We start from the raw sequence: 15399 nt of genomic DNA on the forward strand, positions 1-15399 counted from the left end.
TTGATCACAAGGGGCACTTACATGTTAATCTTTCTTTCTTCTCTCTGTCTTAAAAATGCTGTGATCATTTAGAATCACAGAATTCTTGCACTGGGAATTTGCACTGAAGATTGACATAAATATTTTACCTTGTTCCAAATGATATTTTATGACAGAAAAATATAATCCTGCAATGAACACATCCTCTGGATTATCTTAAATATATATATATATATATATATATATATATATATATATATATATATATATATATATATATTCCTTTATTGATCCCCATGGGGTAAATTATATGTTGCAGCAGCTCAACTACATGGGGAAATAGAAACATAAAAAAAAAAAAAAATAAAAAAAAAATAAAAATAAAAAAAAAATGTATATCCACACGGGGGAGGGGCTGGTCAGCATGATGACAGACTGTGGTCTGAAATCATATGTAACTTGAATTTGATCTACAAACCAGTTGATTAACTGGATTTATCTTTTTACATTTTAACAGGCAGTTTTTTCAATTGTCGCGCCTGGCCACCGTGCAATACCTCATCATGCCGCTAGATGTCGCTGTAGTATCATCACAACCTCCCCCAGTGGTCTTCCTGTCTCTTCTTCTTCGTTGGTGTGTTTGCCATGTTTGCGGAAGTCCAGCTGCTGCAGCTATCTGGAGGCGCATGATATTTTCCTGTTCTTTGTATCTGTTATTTATCATTTATAATTCAACATGAATCTGCCGAAGGGACCAGATTCTTTGTGCTTCGACAAGGATGTTTTTATGAAGGTGTGCATCCGTTACGTCTGTGTTATTGAATATACACACATATGTAGAAGTCTAAACTTCAATGACACTCATAGCTAATGTTGGTTCATGCATGCTATTATATTAATGTCATTATTGTTCTCGTTCTGGTGTGATCTTATTGTTGGTGGTGTCTCCTCCTGCAGGATGACTTTGACGTGGACCAGTTTGTGTCTGAGTGTCGGAAGCAGGTCCAGCTGGAGGAGATGAGGGAGGACCTGGAGCTCTACTACAAGCTGCTCAAAACCGCCATGGTGGAGCTCATCAACAAGGACTACGCAGACTTTGTTAACCTCTCCACTAACCTGGTCAGTTGTCAGCAATGTGGTTTGTGCATTGTGTAACTTTACAAGCCAGCAGCTCGTATTGCACAGGAGACAAGGAGGGCATCTCAAGCCTATTGAGAAATGTACTGTTATCATTTCTAAGAGGCAAGCTTGATCTGTATTGTAATCTGTCTTGATGAATATCAACTAAAATGTTTGTGTGTTATATGCTCTGGAGCCCGGAGGAATGAAAAGGCAACAAGTAACAGGGGACATCAGATTATTGCATACCATGTCACATTTTTAATCAATACATTTTAAGCTTTTTAATTAATAGAAATGTTCTGTCATCTAGTATTCCATAACTTTTCGTGACATTTTAGATTTTTTTGCTGTGGTATCGGTATAGAGATATTTAGGCAGGGTATCATATCAAAGTCACAATTTTGGTATCATGACAACACTAATGTCTAAAAGACCCATATAGACCTGTTTTTGTCTTTATTTTATGGCAGGTCGACAGTAGAACATTATGATGCAACTAAATGATTGCCATTCACATGCTCTATTATGTTTAACAAGTTTTTTGCAGCAATTTTGGATGATACCAGTTATAACACAGATTTGATGCAAACATTTTTGTGATTTGTTATCAAAAACTTTTTGAGTTTTTAAATTTTTTGTTAGAATTGCAGTTTTTGGCGATTGGACGGCTAGCGCTCCTTTTCTAGAACAGAAACCCCTAAATGTCACTCTACCTAAGTAACACACTCAAAAAACTGAATGTTGCAGTTGCCCATATTTCATTGTCCAACCGTTTTATGATATTCTGTCTTTATTTATATTGGCTCTTAATATACTCTTGAAAAATAAAAGAGAGTACACCAAGCAGTTTTCATTTTAAAAAGTAAATCTATGTGAGGTTAGACTGTTTCTAATCTCATGCCTCTGCTCTTTTGTCTCAGGTCGGGATGGACAAAGCCCTCAATCAGCTTTCTGTACCATTGGGACAGTTACGAGAGGAGGTTATGGTGCGTGTTCTGATAAATTATACCACAAGCTTTGACCTATTCCTGCCACAGAGTGTTCATGCATGTTTCTGGCTGCTATCTATTGCAGAGTCTGCGGTCCTGTGTGAGCGAGGTGATTCAGGCTATAGATAACCAGCTAGCCAAACAGGAAGATCTGCAGATAAAAAAGGTTTGGTTTCTCTTCTTCCTGTCTGAGTGAAGCATATTTTGTATTCATCATTTAACATATGCATCACAAACTTAATTTCCTTTTAAAAAGCTATATTCTGTGCCGTACAGATGCTTAACCTGTTTTTCAATTGTTTTACAGAAATACTAGTTTTCCAACCTCTAATGTAGAAGACAATGTGTAATAGTAGACAGTTGTCTACTCTGTGGGGAAAAACTCAATTTATTATCAAAAAGCTTAATGTTATTATTCTATCCATTAGGTGTGTGTATTGAGGCTGATTCGGGTGGTGCGCTCAGTCGAGAAGATTGAGAAAATCCTCCACTCACAGAGCTCCAAGGAATCCAGCTCTCTAGAAACCAGCAGGTGGGAAACCAACATGTTAACAGTCCCACTGGCATCAATAAGTAGATTACTTAGTTACATTTTTTCAAGTAATGGTAGTTGGCCCTAACCAGATATCAAGAATAGGATATCTAGTAATAGATGCATTAGATAAGCTAAAAAAAAAAAAAAGTTCCAGTTTCACATAATTTTTTTAAGCTGCAGTTTGAAAAACTATATTTCTACTTTGTAAACTTGAGCACACCATATGTTCATATTCTTTGAGCTTGATCAATGCATGGATGTAGCTCTAAGCCTTTTGTGTTTGACTTCATGTGTGTCTATGTACACAGTCCCTTGTTAGCAGGTCATATCCTGGAGAGGATTGCTACAGAATTCAACCAGCTGCAGTTCCACGCTGTACAGAGCAAAGGCATGCCCCTACTGGACAAAGTCAGACCTGTAAGTGTTAATGGATTTATCAGTCAGACAGCTGATGAATGAATATCCTCTCAGTTAATCGGTCAGTTTGTCCGTCTTGCTGCTTTTCTGTTAATCCTTCAATCATGTTATTTATTGACAAATACAATCTGTGCAGTCCTTCTGGTAAGAGACAGAATATATCTCCAAATATTTGATCCTAATTTAACACTGATTCATGGTTCACTTGATCCGTGTGTTTGCTTGAATACAATCTGTTGTAATATTTCCATCATTTGGGTGTGTGTCCTCTTTTAGCGTATCGCAGGGATCACCTCCATGCTGCAGCAGTCTCTGGAGGGCGTGCTGATCGAGGGTCTGCAAACATCCAAGTTGGACATGGTGCGTCACTGCCTGAGGACGTACGCCACCATAGACAAGACTCGAGATGCTGAGGCCCTGGTAGGACAGGTGCTGGTCAAGCCCTACATGGACCAGGTAAACATACCACTCATATTTTGATAGAGTGTAAGTCCAAGTGAATTTCAGCTTTTTTGAAGACATTATTAGATATCTTTGACAGAAGGTGCTCTCGTCCCAACTTCTTCTTTTAGGTGATAGTAGAAGAGGTGGTGAAGTCTAGTCCCAATGGTCTCCAGTTGATGTACTCTAGACTGTTGGAGTTCGTTCCTCATCACTGTAGACTGCTTAGAGAGGTCACCGGAGGAGCCATATCCAGGTATTAATATTATCACGGAGGCAAATTCATTCACAGCCTGCATTAGATCAAGCAACTCTTTGTTATGTTGATTGTTTTGGAATCCTCTTGCCTCTATTTGTGAAGCAAATAACCTGCTTTCATCTGTCGAGCTGTTGCAATCAACATATTGACCACTCTTTTGAAATTTATTTATTTTGTATTCATATATTACCCAAATTACCAGGCATCATTTGCTCAACATATTTGAACATTTAAACAACTATTACTCCTAGTCTGTGTACATAAAATGAATCAGTGGCTGGAGTAGTGACCAAAGTAGATGATATCGTAACATACGTTTAATGTGCTGATGTTCCCTCTCTCCTCAGTGACAAAGCTGACATAGTGCCAGGTTATGATTTCCTGGTGAACTCTGTGTGGCCAGAGATGATCAAAGGGATAGAGGAGAGGTTGGCCTACCTCTTCAACCCTGGAAACCCTGACATATTCTACGAGGTACAGCCACAGGGACACAGTTATTGTGTGTATGCATTCACTTTGTATAGTTTTGGGTCACATAATGCAGTGTAAGACTGAGTAGTTTCGCCTTTGTGTGATATCTGTTGACTCTTGATACTCTTTTCTTTAGCGTTACAGTGCAAGCATGGAGTTTGTGCGGAGGTTTGAGCGTCAGTGCAGCTCGCAGGCCAGCGTGAAGAGACTGAGAGTACATCCCTCATATACCAGCTTCCACAACAAATGGAACCTGCCCGTCTACTTTCAACTACGGTGCGTATTACCTCAATATGATCTCTACTCTACATACCTCAGCCTATAGGTTCATGTCTCCCATGTCTTTATCTAGAGCAGATTAGACATTTTTGTAGACTTCAGAACTCACTCTTAATCATGTTGGAAGTGTGACTAACATTCTTTGGAAAAATAAGATGAATGTTCTTAACTCATTTGTTCAAAGTACAAAAATGCAATTATTTCAGGGAAAAGTTTGATATTTTTTGGAACTACTGTTATTTGCTTTCCTGATGAAAGCAATTGATCCCACTGTCATGGTTGTTTGTTTAATATAAAGCTGGGGCCAGGAAAGGGTTGTATTAGCTCAGCATGAAAACTAGAAACAGGGAGGGAGAGACGGCTAGCCTGGCTTTGTCCAAGGACGGAAATGTAAAACAACAGTTTGTGTGGTTACAGGGGTTAATATGTATACTCTTTCTTGGCTGGGACAGGAAAAGCTGCCAGTATGCTTATTCAGAAGTGCTTGTCAGATAGACAGAACTCCCCCTCCCTCCTAACCTTTCAGAAATCGGATCAGACGCGGGCTGTGTCCTACCTTTCCTGTAACTTTCTGAAACAGAAAATCTTTTGCATGCATGCAGTGCATTAATAGGTGTGTTTTATATCCTGTTTTATATCCTAATGTAGACTTCTCAGCTTGAATGAATGACGTCAGTGAAGGAGCAATTTCTGCCCAGCATGTATTTTGAAGAACATACTGGTCTCGCTTTAAGGACTCAAAAGATGAATTTTGACTTAAATTGCAGCCTTCCAGCATTTTCATAAGAAAGAGACAAATTGGACAAGACAATTTTTATCGGAATATGGAAAATTGCATATGCATAGTGATGACAATAATTACATATAAACTGAGGAAATATGCCAGGGTTTTACTATACTTAACATAGCCCATAAACATGACACTGGACCTTGGCTGAATGGCTATTGATCTGAGTGAAAAAGTAAAGAAGTCCTCCATTATTTGTCCACCTCCTCCCGCCCACACAGACAAACACACACGCACTGTAATGATCAGGCCTTGTGACCTCATTTCACAACACAAGACTGCACAGTTCAGCCTTTCTGGAAAGTCCTAAATTTCCGACGCACACCGTGGTGATTCACTTCATGAGCATGTGTCTTTCACAGCTGATACGTGAAATAAGCTGATAACAGACTGATTGTTTTGCCTTGTTTTTTTCCAGGTACAAGGAAATAGCAGGGAGTCTGGAAAACGCCATCAGTGATGGACTTGAGGCAGCACCAGGTAGGAATTTAATTGCCATTATAAACACCAGTGTGTACCTAATCACTTAGCCGAAGTAACTGTGTATGTGTGTGTGCTCATGTCCAGCTGGCAGTGTATACCACCTGCAAGTATCTGAGGTGCTGTGGTCCTGCCTTATGAGATGTTGGTCAGACAAAGTGTACCTGTCACCTCTGGCTCATCGCTTCTGGAAGCTCACACTGCAGCTCTACGCACGATATGCCAAGTTTCTTGACGAGGTAAACTTTATTAAACCTGAGGACTAAAATTATTTTAAAATATTTTTTAATAGTATTTTCTACAAAGCAGTATGTGAGTAATGAACACCCGTATTGCTGTGGCTTGCTTGTGTTCCTCATCTTGATTGGTGTCGGCACAGGTGTTGACGAAGACTCCATCCCCTGAAGCGACCAAAGAGCCAACCAGGCCTCTGCCGAGCTCCGCCTCCTCCACCTCCAGCCGAACGTCAATGGATGAGGGCGGCAGTGAGAGTGGGAGTCCTGCTTCTCTGTCCACCAAACAGCTGGTCTACATTGCAGCTGACATTCAAAAGCTGCAGGAGCAGGTACACACACAAACTAAATGCATATATTTACATATGTAGTTTAACTTTTTTCTTAAAATACATTTTATACCTATGGGGTTAACCAAGTGCCCTTTTTGATAATTTCAAATGGTTTGCACTTAATTGCTTCCACACTGACAGTTTGCTCGTCTTTCTCTTAGATACCAGAGTTGACAGAGATAGTCAGACAGCGGTTAGAAGCCATCGGATTCAAAAATGTTGCAATTTTGGAAGGTAAGTTGGAAGTCATTTTATCTCATCACTTCCTTTGCAGTGTTTCTTGATTTTACGGTGCAATGTTTTGTCGGGGAAATGAGGAATATTATGACAGTTATATTAAACATCTGTTGTGAAGCATTCAATGTTACTCTGAATAGAAATTGTAATATTTGTGGAATTAAAAAATCTTTTTGCAAGATTTTTTAATTATTGGTAGGGATTATTGCATCTTTTCTGCTGTGGTCTTATTTCTATGGAAAACACGCCAGGAGATACACAGCAATGCAAAAATGTCAGTGATCACTGACATTTTAAACGAAACCATTCAATCTGGAGGCTTTTGAGCATGCCATCTTCAAAGAAATCAGTCAGTCACAAAATTGAATCATTCCTTGACTCTTGGCTTATAGCACCAGGGCAAATCAGACCGCGTGAATAGTTGTGCATTTACTAGCGCTCTCTTCTATGTCAGATGCTCTAACGGACTCCAAGACTTGCCTGTCAAGTAGCATTCCCACTCTGAACACCAGGATGACCCAGCATCTGACTGAACGCTCTTGCCGCTTCCTGAAGAGTGCCTCTGAGGTTCCCCGACTCTACCGCAGGACTAATAAGGTCAGTGAAGCTGCAGACACGCACATATCTTTGAGGAAAACCTTTGTCTGATTTACAAAAAACCTAGAGGACTAATGCACTTAGAACTGTGTTGTGGTATAGAGATATTTTTTCTGGTGGAAATTCTTTAAATAAATGTCAGAATTTAACCTCTTGAAATGCATTGACTGGCCAGATTTTGATGGAAATTGTCCTTATGCATATTAATACACGAATGGCATTCAACTTCGACATTAGTATTGGCTCTAAAACAGCATACTAATGAAATGTTCATATTTGACTTTGGAAATGGCAGTTTGAAAAAACTGGACTTACTTTGTAGTTAGTTTAACTTTTATTCCAAGAATTTATTAAACATGCACATTCTTTAATTAATTCCTCCACTCACTCGCTACTCACAGTCAGTTTGTCTTCCCCCTAATGTTCACTGGCATCACTTTTCCTCTACGGCACTGCTGAACTGTGTTTAGCTGCATCTACAACAATCTGTTTCGTAATTAACCAAAGTTTTTTTTAGCATTATTGGTAAATTCCGTTAGCATTCAGCACACAAACACCGATAACCATACTTTTATCAGTATCATGCTGATACCGAATCTGATTATTTGTTCATATTTTACTGCACGATAGAGCTGCACACTTTTTGCAGTTTTGATATGACTGATAACTGCGTGGCTGTACATTGACAAAATGTTGCAAAACCGGAAAGTGGAAAAATGTAATTGTTGCAGCGAGAAGCACTTGCGATGTTGCGACAGAAAGGTTTGGACAAGATATCATCCACCTCTCCATATTCTCAACATGAACAAAACACTGAGCTTCAAATTTAGTTTTCTACCAACCGCAAACCTTAACGCAGGCAAATATTGAAATGTAATTTTTTTTTGCTCAATACGTATATTTAGGATCTGCCAGTGCGGGCCTCCGCCTACATGGACAACGCCTTACGCCCGTTACATCAGTTGCTGACTGACTCAACGGGGCTTGTCAACCCCTCTACAGCACAAGAGTGGCTGCGAGTTGCACTGTCTGACTGCACACAAAGGTAAGACATTTGCCAAGATAAATAGACCCAGAAACCTTAACAGAATTAAAAAAATATGACTTGTGTTTGACAGTCACAGAATGAGCTATTCCGTTTAATATAATTTAAAGACTTCTCAAAGTATTCAATTTCTTTTATAAATTATTCCAGCTGCACCCAACACATTTTGTGTTTCCTACTCCTAGGTACTATGAGACCATCTCAGAGGTGCTGAGCTCTGTGAGAAAGATGGAGGAGAGTCTGAAGCGTTTGAAACAAGCTAGAAAAGGTGCGAGCGCGACTACCACGGCAGGAGCAAACGGTGGACCCACAGACGATAGCAAGATCCGTCTTCAACTTGCATTGGATGTGGAATACCTCGGAGAACAGGTAGGTGGCGTTTCAGCAGTGCACATGCAGACATATGTGGAGACCGATAGTTAAACATGTGAAAAACAATGCACATTCCTTGGGCAAAAATTCTGCAGCAAATATTGCTGAGCTTGCATACTGCTACTAAGTGTCATCTGAAATTCAGATCAAAATTATTCTCTCTTACACTGCTCTGTTGTGTGTCTAAGATCCAGAAGATGGGCCTTCAGCCGAGTGACATCCCCACGTTCTCTACTCTGATGGACCTGGTGAAAGAAGCCCGAGAGCTCGCTGAACAGAACCAGTAAAAGGTTGACTCAATAGTAACTGAAACCCAATCACATGTTGCAATAGTCTAGTGTTGGCTGAAGTCATGGCCTGGTAGCAGTTTATAATGATCAGGCCACAAATAATATATGACAAGAACTGACACTACTGAAATCCTTTTTGTACAAAAACATCTAATTTGTTTTTGCAGGCTTTAAAGGGTTCAATGTGTAACATATAGCCATCTGCTCCAAAGAAATGGGGGTCCATACAGTCTAAATTTACAGTTATCAGTTATTTAAAATAAGCCAACTACTAACTAGCAGCAGGGCAAGAATACGCAGAGTTCAACCAAACTTCTGAAACTCTTAGAGCCAGTCAAAGTATGGAGATATGTAATGCTCTATAGACAATTACTGTGTCAGTCATTATATATGTTGGGCCAGAATGTTGCATACCAAGGTTCTCAAGTCTTAAGTTGTAAAGAGAGAATGTCAATGAAAACATATTTGTCTAAACTTTGCTACAAGGTGAAGGTTTAATCTCAAATAGTCTGTTAGTGTGTAACATGTACATTTATGTTAAAATCAAAGTTTTATAATATTAATATAATTGACTCTGGGATAAAATAAAGAACTGTGGATACAGCATTGGATTTGTGTGTTTTAATATAAAGTTCATTAGCTAGCTAGATGTTTGCACTGCATACGTCTTTTTCCATCGACTACCAACAATTGACAAACAACACATATTTCTAAATCAAAGTCGGACGTAAATTTGGATTTGAAAACTGGTTTTAGTTTTTTGTTTTCTGGGCACCTAAAGCAAGAAGCCGCTTAAACAGTGACTGTTTCCATATTACTTCACAAATGAATTTGCGTGTTTGTGCCTCCGTGCTAGCGACAGCCATGGCCGTACGCATTATGCTTTTACGTCCATGCATCTGTCCTTATGTTGGTAAGTCTTTCTGTACGTCAGTCCCATTCTCATGAACCTAATGTCTCAGGAACATCTGGAGGGAAATTCTTCAAATTTGACACAAACGTCCACTTGGACAGAAGGATGGACTGATTAGAATTTGTTGGTTGAAGGTCACTATGACCTCATTGTTTTTGGCCATAACTCAAGAATTCATATGACAATTTTAAATAAATAGAAATAAAAATAGGATAAAATGATGATGGGATTACATTTTGGACAGACATGGACATAAACTGCAATATAATAACTGGTTTGGAGAGCCATACAATTTAGGGGTTATAATTCTAATTATTAATTTTTAATGAAATACTATACTATTACTTTTTTCTGACATACTAAGCTATTACCTTTTTGTTTCATACTATACTATGAATTTTTTGACATCAACATGTAATTAAAAAGTCATACTATAGCATATCATGAAATGGCATACTATATATTAGTACTTTTTTTTGACATACTATGACTTTTTATCACATTTTTGTTACATGCTATACTACGACTTCTCCTGAAATATTATATTGACTTTTTAACATTTTTAGGACATTCTATATTATGAAATATATTGCAACTAAAAAGTTGCAATATAGTATATTATTACAGTTTTTCTCATTTCATTTGACTCAGTTTTTGAGTATTTTTTAAGTTCAAATCTCTTAACACTTCGTTTGTTGGTCACAACAGATTTCAGTTCGTCATTCATTCAAGCAAATAGTTTTGGAACGTGTGCAAAGGAGTAAATACAGTCAATTGTCTAAAAAAAATTCTGAAATCCTAATGAAAACCAATGACATTTGAACTATATTGGGAAACAATACGTTTTATTACAGCAATCACAAATGTTAACAAAACAAAAATAAACTCTTGGTTATAATATACAACGTATTAGTCATTCATCATAGAGAATCGTGGTTACTGTACCTACTCTACTGAAAAATACTATACAGAACTCTGCTATAATAAATTTTACTGAAGGAAAACAAATCAAGATTTTTAACAGGCTGCATAACTCAGCATAAAGTAAAAGCTTTTCATAAATACTGACACAAGGATCCCCCAGTGACTCCTCAGTTTCTGGAGAGATCAGCTAGGTGGTGAAAGATAACACTGTGAACATTGATAGATCCTTCTTGAGCTAGGTTGTGCTTTATTCCTCATGTACTGTGTGGTCATTTATTTAGCTGGAAGACAAGAGTATGATCTTGATGAGTTTTTAAGTACTATATAACTTTACAGTGTTGGATTGGTGATCTTGCCCAGCATGAGGATGGCATTATAATCTCCCTCTATGACCGAAAAGAAGAATGGCCGGTTGATGGACAGTTTCAGAGGGATGCCTGCTTCCTGGACCTTATCCTGAGGTTCTGCGCCTTCTTCTGACATCTCAAACAACACCTTGTTGACGGCCTGAGAGGACACAGAGAGATCTGTTAATGATACATAGACACACATAAAGTGAGTGTTTTTTATGACAAGATAACCATTCATCTAGTTTACCTGATCTATAGTGAAAGGTTTGGTGTTGCTGATTTGGCTGAACTCAGCCTGAGAGCCCAACAGCTTGGCCTCAATTACTGGATCCATGTCGGTCAGCAGGTCGCGCAGATTACTCACAGAAGACAGTGAGAACTTTGGGAGGGACAGCTCCAATAGACTGGGGGAATGGACAGGAGGGGAGACAGATTGTAAAGTAAAAGTATTTGGAATGAAATGGGACTGTACCCAACTCGATCTCGCCTTAAGAAAAAATAAATACATATATATTTGAATAAATTGTATGTGCGAATCTACTTGGCAATAAAAAGTTTCGGATTCTGATTTCTTAAACTGCAATTGTAACAAAATCGCTTTTTAAAATTTATTTTATTAATTATAGGTTAAGCTATTCAACACAAAAAGTGACATTTGAACAGAAATACACATTACTGGCTACTGAAAATACTATAACTGAGTCGCCAGCATTGATGGAAATAAAAATGGAAGTTTCTGGTATTGTGAATGAACTTAAGCATTGAAGGTCTTATTGGGTCTGGATTTAGGTTTTTATAAAAGCACAATACTCACCCTTCCTGAAGGCTCTCGTGCCAGCCAGACATGACGTCAGTGAGCAGCTTGGACTCAATGTCATTAAGGTTGGTACCTTCGTGAGGCAGGACCAGCAACATATAGGACCGTTTGCTCAGAGACAGCTTGACCACTGTGCACCGCCGTACCTTCATGGGGACAAAAGAAAAATATTACATTTGAATACTCACCCAAGTACATTTCATATTCAACAGCTGCAAATGTGATGAAATACAATCTCCTGAACTAAAATGTACCTTATCATTCAGGTAGTGATATTGACCTGTGTGGGTCATCAGTGGAGCCATCACTGTGGTTGTTTCATCTACATGAAACTCCTGCAAGGAGGTCTTCTCTGGTTGAAAAGCTGTCCTCCAGTTGCCTAAATAGACACAACCAAAGAACATAATCAGGCACTGCAAGGTGGTGCTGTAGTTGACAGAACTCAGGATTTCAGTTTGGTATATCAGCATCTGGGTCAAGTGCACAAATCTTTTTGTAGCATTACATGTAACATACAATATACATCAGTCAGTTTTACTGACTGATGTATATTGTATGTTACATGTAATGCTATTTAATTTACTGCAAATCTGACTCTGGTCATAATAAGTGGTACCGGGCTTGCTTTAATAATATAATCCTGGCATTGTGACAAAGATTGAAATTACATATTCAAATTGCAGCCTTAAATACAAAGTTAGTTCTGACTTCATATCATGAGACTCAATCTGCGTGAAACTGTAAAACAAATTAAGAGGAAGAAAAAACAGACCTTGAAAGTTGAAGGAAGAAACAAACAGAAGGTTGCTGCTGGAGTTCAGATCTTTGAAGATGTCCTTCACCCTCCCGTATGATGTCTTCTCCAAAAAGCTGTTCACCAGCTGCTCGGCCTCCTGAGGTTTGGAGAAGTCCACACCACGGATGAACGATGTGTCGGAGAGGTCCTGTGTGCCTTGAATAAAGTCCTGGGATAGCTGAGCGTCCTGGCGAGTGAAGGTCCAGACCTGGGTGGTGATTTCATCTTTGGGTCCGTCGTCCACCAGAGAGTTAATGCCCTGCAGGGTCTTGTGAACCTTGTGTCCATCCACAAGGGACACACAGTCCTCTCGGTCGGTTTCCCTGCTCAGGCCCAACAGAGCCTACAAGGAAAGGATTAAATTAGTTTAAATTAACATCTTTAAGTGAACGGAAAGACCTGATTATCACATAGATGGTTAGAGCCAAATCAATCAATCAACCCCTCTTTCAAAATAGTAAAGGATCAGTGGGTTCTGCTTGCCTAAAACCCTTTTGGACTATCTCCACAATGAGAACAAATCAAAAGCAAAGACCTGGAATGAGCTTGCAGTCTTCCTGGAGGCCCCCAGGTGGAAGGTGACGAGGGTTCCATAGGTGTTGACTGGAGAGAGCAGGGTGTTGGTGCTGTGCTGCTTACTGCTGACAGCCTGGTACATCCTCAGGCCCAAAGAGTTCAACAGCTCTGCCAGGACCGCCGTCCTCTCTGTGATGTTCTGCCTCTGTGTGTCCATTTTCGACAGGTCCCTGCTGTCTGGTGTGAGGTCTTCAATATCAAGGGGGGCCACAGGAAGCGTCTCCAGAGGCTTGGAGGTCTGTGTCTGCAGGGTCTCGCAGCTCACATTCTCCACGGCAAAGAGGTGGAAGGGGTGGACATAGACGCGGTTGGCTTGGCTTCTTGAGAGGTAGCAGCAGAGTAGAAGGGCTAGAAGAGGCGTCCGCATTTTACCTTTTGTTGGTAGTCACCTTAAAAAGATTCCTTCTGTGGAGAAAGACAGCTATTTTTAGTTTACAATGAATTACCTTGAGTTTATCAACCCATCAACTGCCTCTTGAGTCTTAGCGAGCACTTTGTATTGGGTGCCTTGTGAATGCTACAACACTATTAGTGTGACTCTCGTCAGTAATCTGGCTGGATCTGGTTTTCTGTCTCCGACAGGATTGGCTGGCAGGAACATTGGACATAGAGCGGCATGTCAGTGATGGATTGATTGCTCTTTGTGTGTCCTCTCTCCTGCTGGTCAGTGAATGAGAGCAGGCATTACCATCTGCAACAGAGGTCGCATAGATAATGAAGACGTATCTACGCACGTCTGTGGGCGAATTTGTATGTGTTCACTGACTAAAACAAGATGGATGTATCATTTGGATATTGTTTGTTGTTTATTTGGATTCTGTTAAAGCAGCTTTTAGACTAGGGACACACACATGGTGTGCTCACACAGGCATCAAACCAATTTGTCAACATATATTAAGACAAAAATGTTCACTTTGATTGGAAAATATGATTCTTGACGATATGAGACTAATTTGGCTGCATGTTGTTATAACTGTACAAATAAACACATAATCTAGAATAAATGAATATATATTTCATAGAACAAACTTTTACACACTCATATAGTATATCATTCAAAATAATCAACAAGTTCATTGAAATATTTCTCATTGCAATTTTGTTGCTGGAGCTCCTAATAAATGCAAAGTAAACAATGATGTAGTGAATTTGGTTGAACTGAGAACTTTCGTAACTTAATGAACACTTTTCATGCATGAACCTAGATGTCTTGTCTGTGGAGGTCACTTTGGCGAGTGCGCTCATGCACAAATAGGACTTTATCCTTTGGGATGAACATGCAGAAATTTGGACTGATGGACTCTTGTGGTGAGCAAACACTAGATTTTCCTCCATTTGGAAATGTACTACAGGACATGGCCTTGGTCCCTTATCAATAAAACCAGCACACTCAAATGATCTTATACACAACTGACCCACCAAATTCATTATCCCTCTCCGTCTATTGAGAGACTACAGACTACATTTTATATTTGATCAGATTTATCATATCCTTGTCTTTAAGCACAATCTTAGTTATACGGTTTATATTTATTAAGTAAATGACCCTCAAGGATTGTCAGAGAGGCAATTTGACACATTTTAGACATTTAGAACATTATGTTTAGCTTTTGAAGAACATAATGGATTAGTCCCAGCAGTAATAGGACTCAAAACACTACCCCTTATCTCTGAAGAGTTTGTACCTTCACTGTACTGCCCAATCAAATCATGATTTCTGAGATAAAGTAGAAGTTTGCTCTTACCGTGTGCGTCTGCTGCTGCTGAGTGAGGTGCTGAATGAGGTCCTGGCTCATCTGCTCCCTTACTTTAAACCAGCGAGTTGCGGTGATCCCACCCTGGTTACTGATTAACCAAGGCAGTATTGAGTCAGGGGCTCTGCTGTCATGACTTAAACACCGCTTTGTACTGACGCGCTAGTGTGACAGAGAGAGAGAGAGAGACCACCCAATGTCCCTCTACATGTTGACTTTAGGAGGATGATGCAAGCACATCTTGGAGGGGGTGAAAGGAGAGCCCAACTTCCACAAAGGACGATCGGGAAGCAGAAGGACAGCCAGGCTTGTTTGTAGGTGAAATGTAAGAGTGACTCACTGAAATGTCACCATATTGTGGGGATGTTTATTTGTAAAGGGGGAATCATTCTCTTGATTTATTA

General features: G+C 39.5%; 2 protein-coding genes across 3 annotated transcripts; one reads left to right on the forward strand and one right to left on the reverse strand.

Annotated features, from left to right (window-relative positions):
* The first annotated feature begins 621 nt into the window (after positions 1-621).
* On the forward strand, positions 622-9467 carry cog2 (component of oligomeric golgi complex 2). Its single transcript, XM_054600037.1, has 18 exons — positions 622-772; positions 937-1098; positions 2022-2087; positions 2176-2256; positions 2519-2622; positions 2934-3042; positions 3319-3498; positions 3615-3739; positions 4090-4216; positions 4350-4489; positions 5698-5759; positions 5847-5998; positions 6139-6324; positions 6486-6558; positions 7016-7158; positions 8064-8203; positions 8389-8572; positions 8764-9467. The coding sequence occupies exons 1-18, from the start codon at positions 716-718 to the stop codon at positions 8860-8862; spliced, it is 2190 nt and encodes a 729-aa protein (XP_054456012.1). The 5' UTR covers positions 622-715; the 3' UTR covers positions 8863-9467.
* Positions 9468-10602: 1135 nt separating this feature from the next.
* Positions 10603-15100, reverse strand: agt (angiotensinogen). 2 transcript variants are annotated; one of them, XM_054600186.1, is made up of 7 exons: positions 14987-15100; positions 13201-13643; positions 12642-13008; positions 12124-12248; positions 11867-12015; positions 11300-11456; positions 10603-11209 (listed from the first exon to the last, which is right to left on the reverse strand). In XM_054600186.1, the coding sequence occupies exons 2-7, from the start codon at positions 13606-13608 to the stop codon at positions 11033-11035; spliced, it is 1383 nt and encodes a 460-aa protein (XP_054456161.1). In that variant the 5' UTR covers positions 13609-13643; positions 14987-15100; the 3' UTR covers positions 10603-11032. The 2 variants fall into 2 exon arrangements, with proteins under 2 accessions (XP_054456161.1, XP_054456160.1); XM_054600185.1 differs by having other exon boundaries at positions 13201-13646.
* Between the last annotated feature and the right edge of the window lie 299 nt (positions 15101-15399).

Source organism: Anoplopoma fimbria, chromosome 6 (genome assembly GCF_027596085.1).
Source record: "Anoplopoma fimbria isolate UVic2021 breed Golden Eagle Sablefish chromosome 6, Afim_UVic_2022, whole genome shotgun sequence".
Lineage (NCBI taxonomy): Eukaryota > Metazoa > Chordata > Actinopteri > Perciformes > Anoplopomatidae > Anoplopoma > Anoplopoma fimbria.

Coding starts and splice junctions, on each gene's coding strand:
- cog2 (XM_054600037.1), top strand. CDS start 716: ATGAATCTGCCGAAGGGACCAGATTCTTTGTGCTTCGACAAGGATGTT. Junction 773..936: donor ACAAGGATGTTTTTATGAAG/GTGTGCATCCGT, acceptor CTCCTCCTGCAG/GATGACTTTGACGTGGACCA. Junction 3,499..3,614: donor TCAAGCCCTACATGGACCAG/GTAAACATACCA, acceptor TTCTTCTTTTAG/GTGATAGTAGAAGAGGTGGT.
- agt (XM_054600186.1), bottom strand. CDS start 13,608: ATGCGGACGCCTCTTCTAGCCCTTCTACTCTGCTGCTACCTCTCAAGA. Junction 12,249..12,641: donor TTCTTCCTTCAACTTTCAAG/GTCTGTTTTTTC, acceptor GTGTCTATTTAG/GCAACTGGAGGACAGCTTTT. Junction 12,016..12,123: donor ATCACTACCTGAATGATAAG/GTACATTTTAGT, acceptor GTCCCCATGAAG/GTACGGCGGTGCACAGTGGT.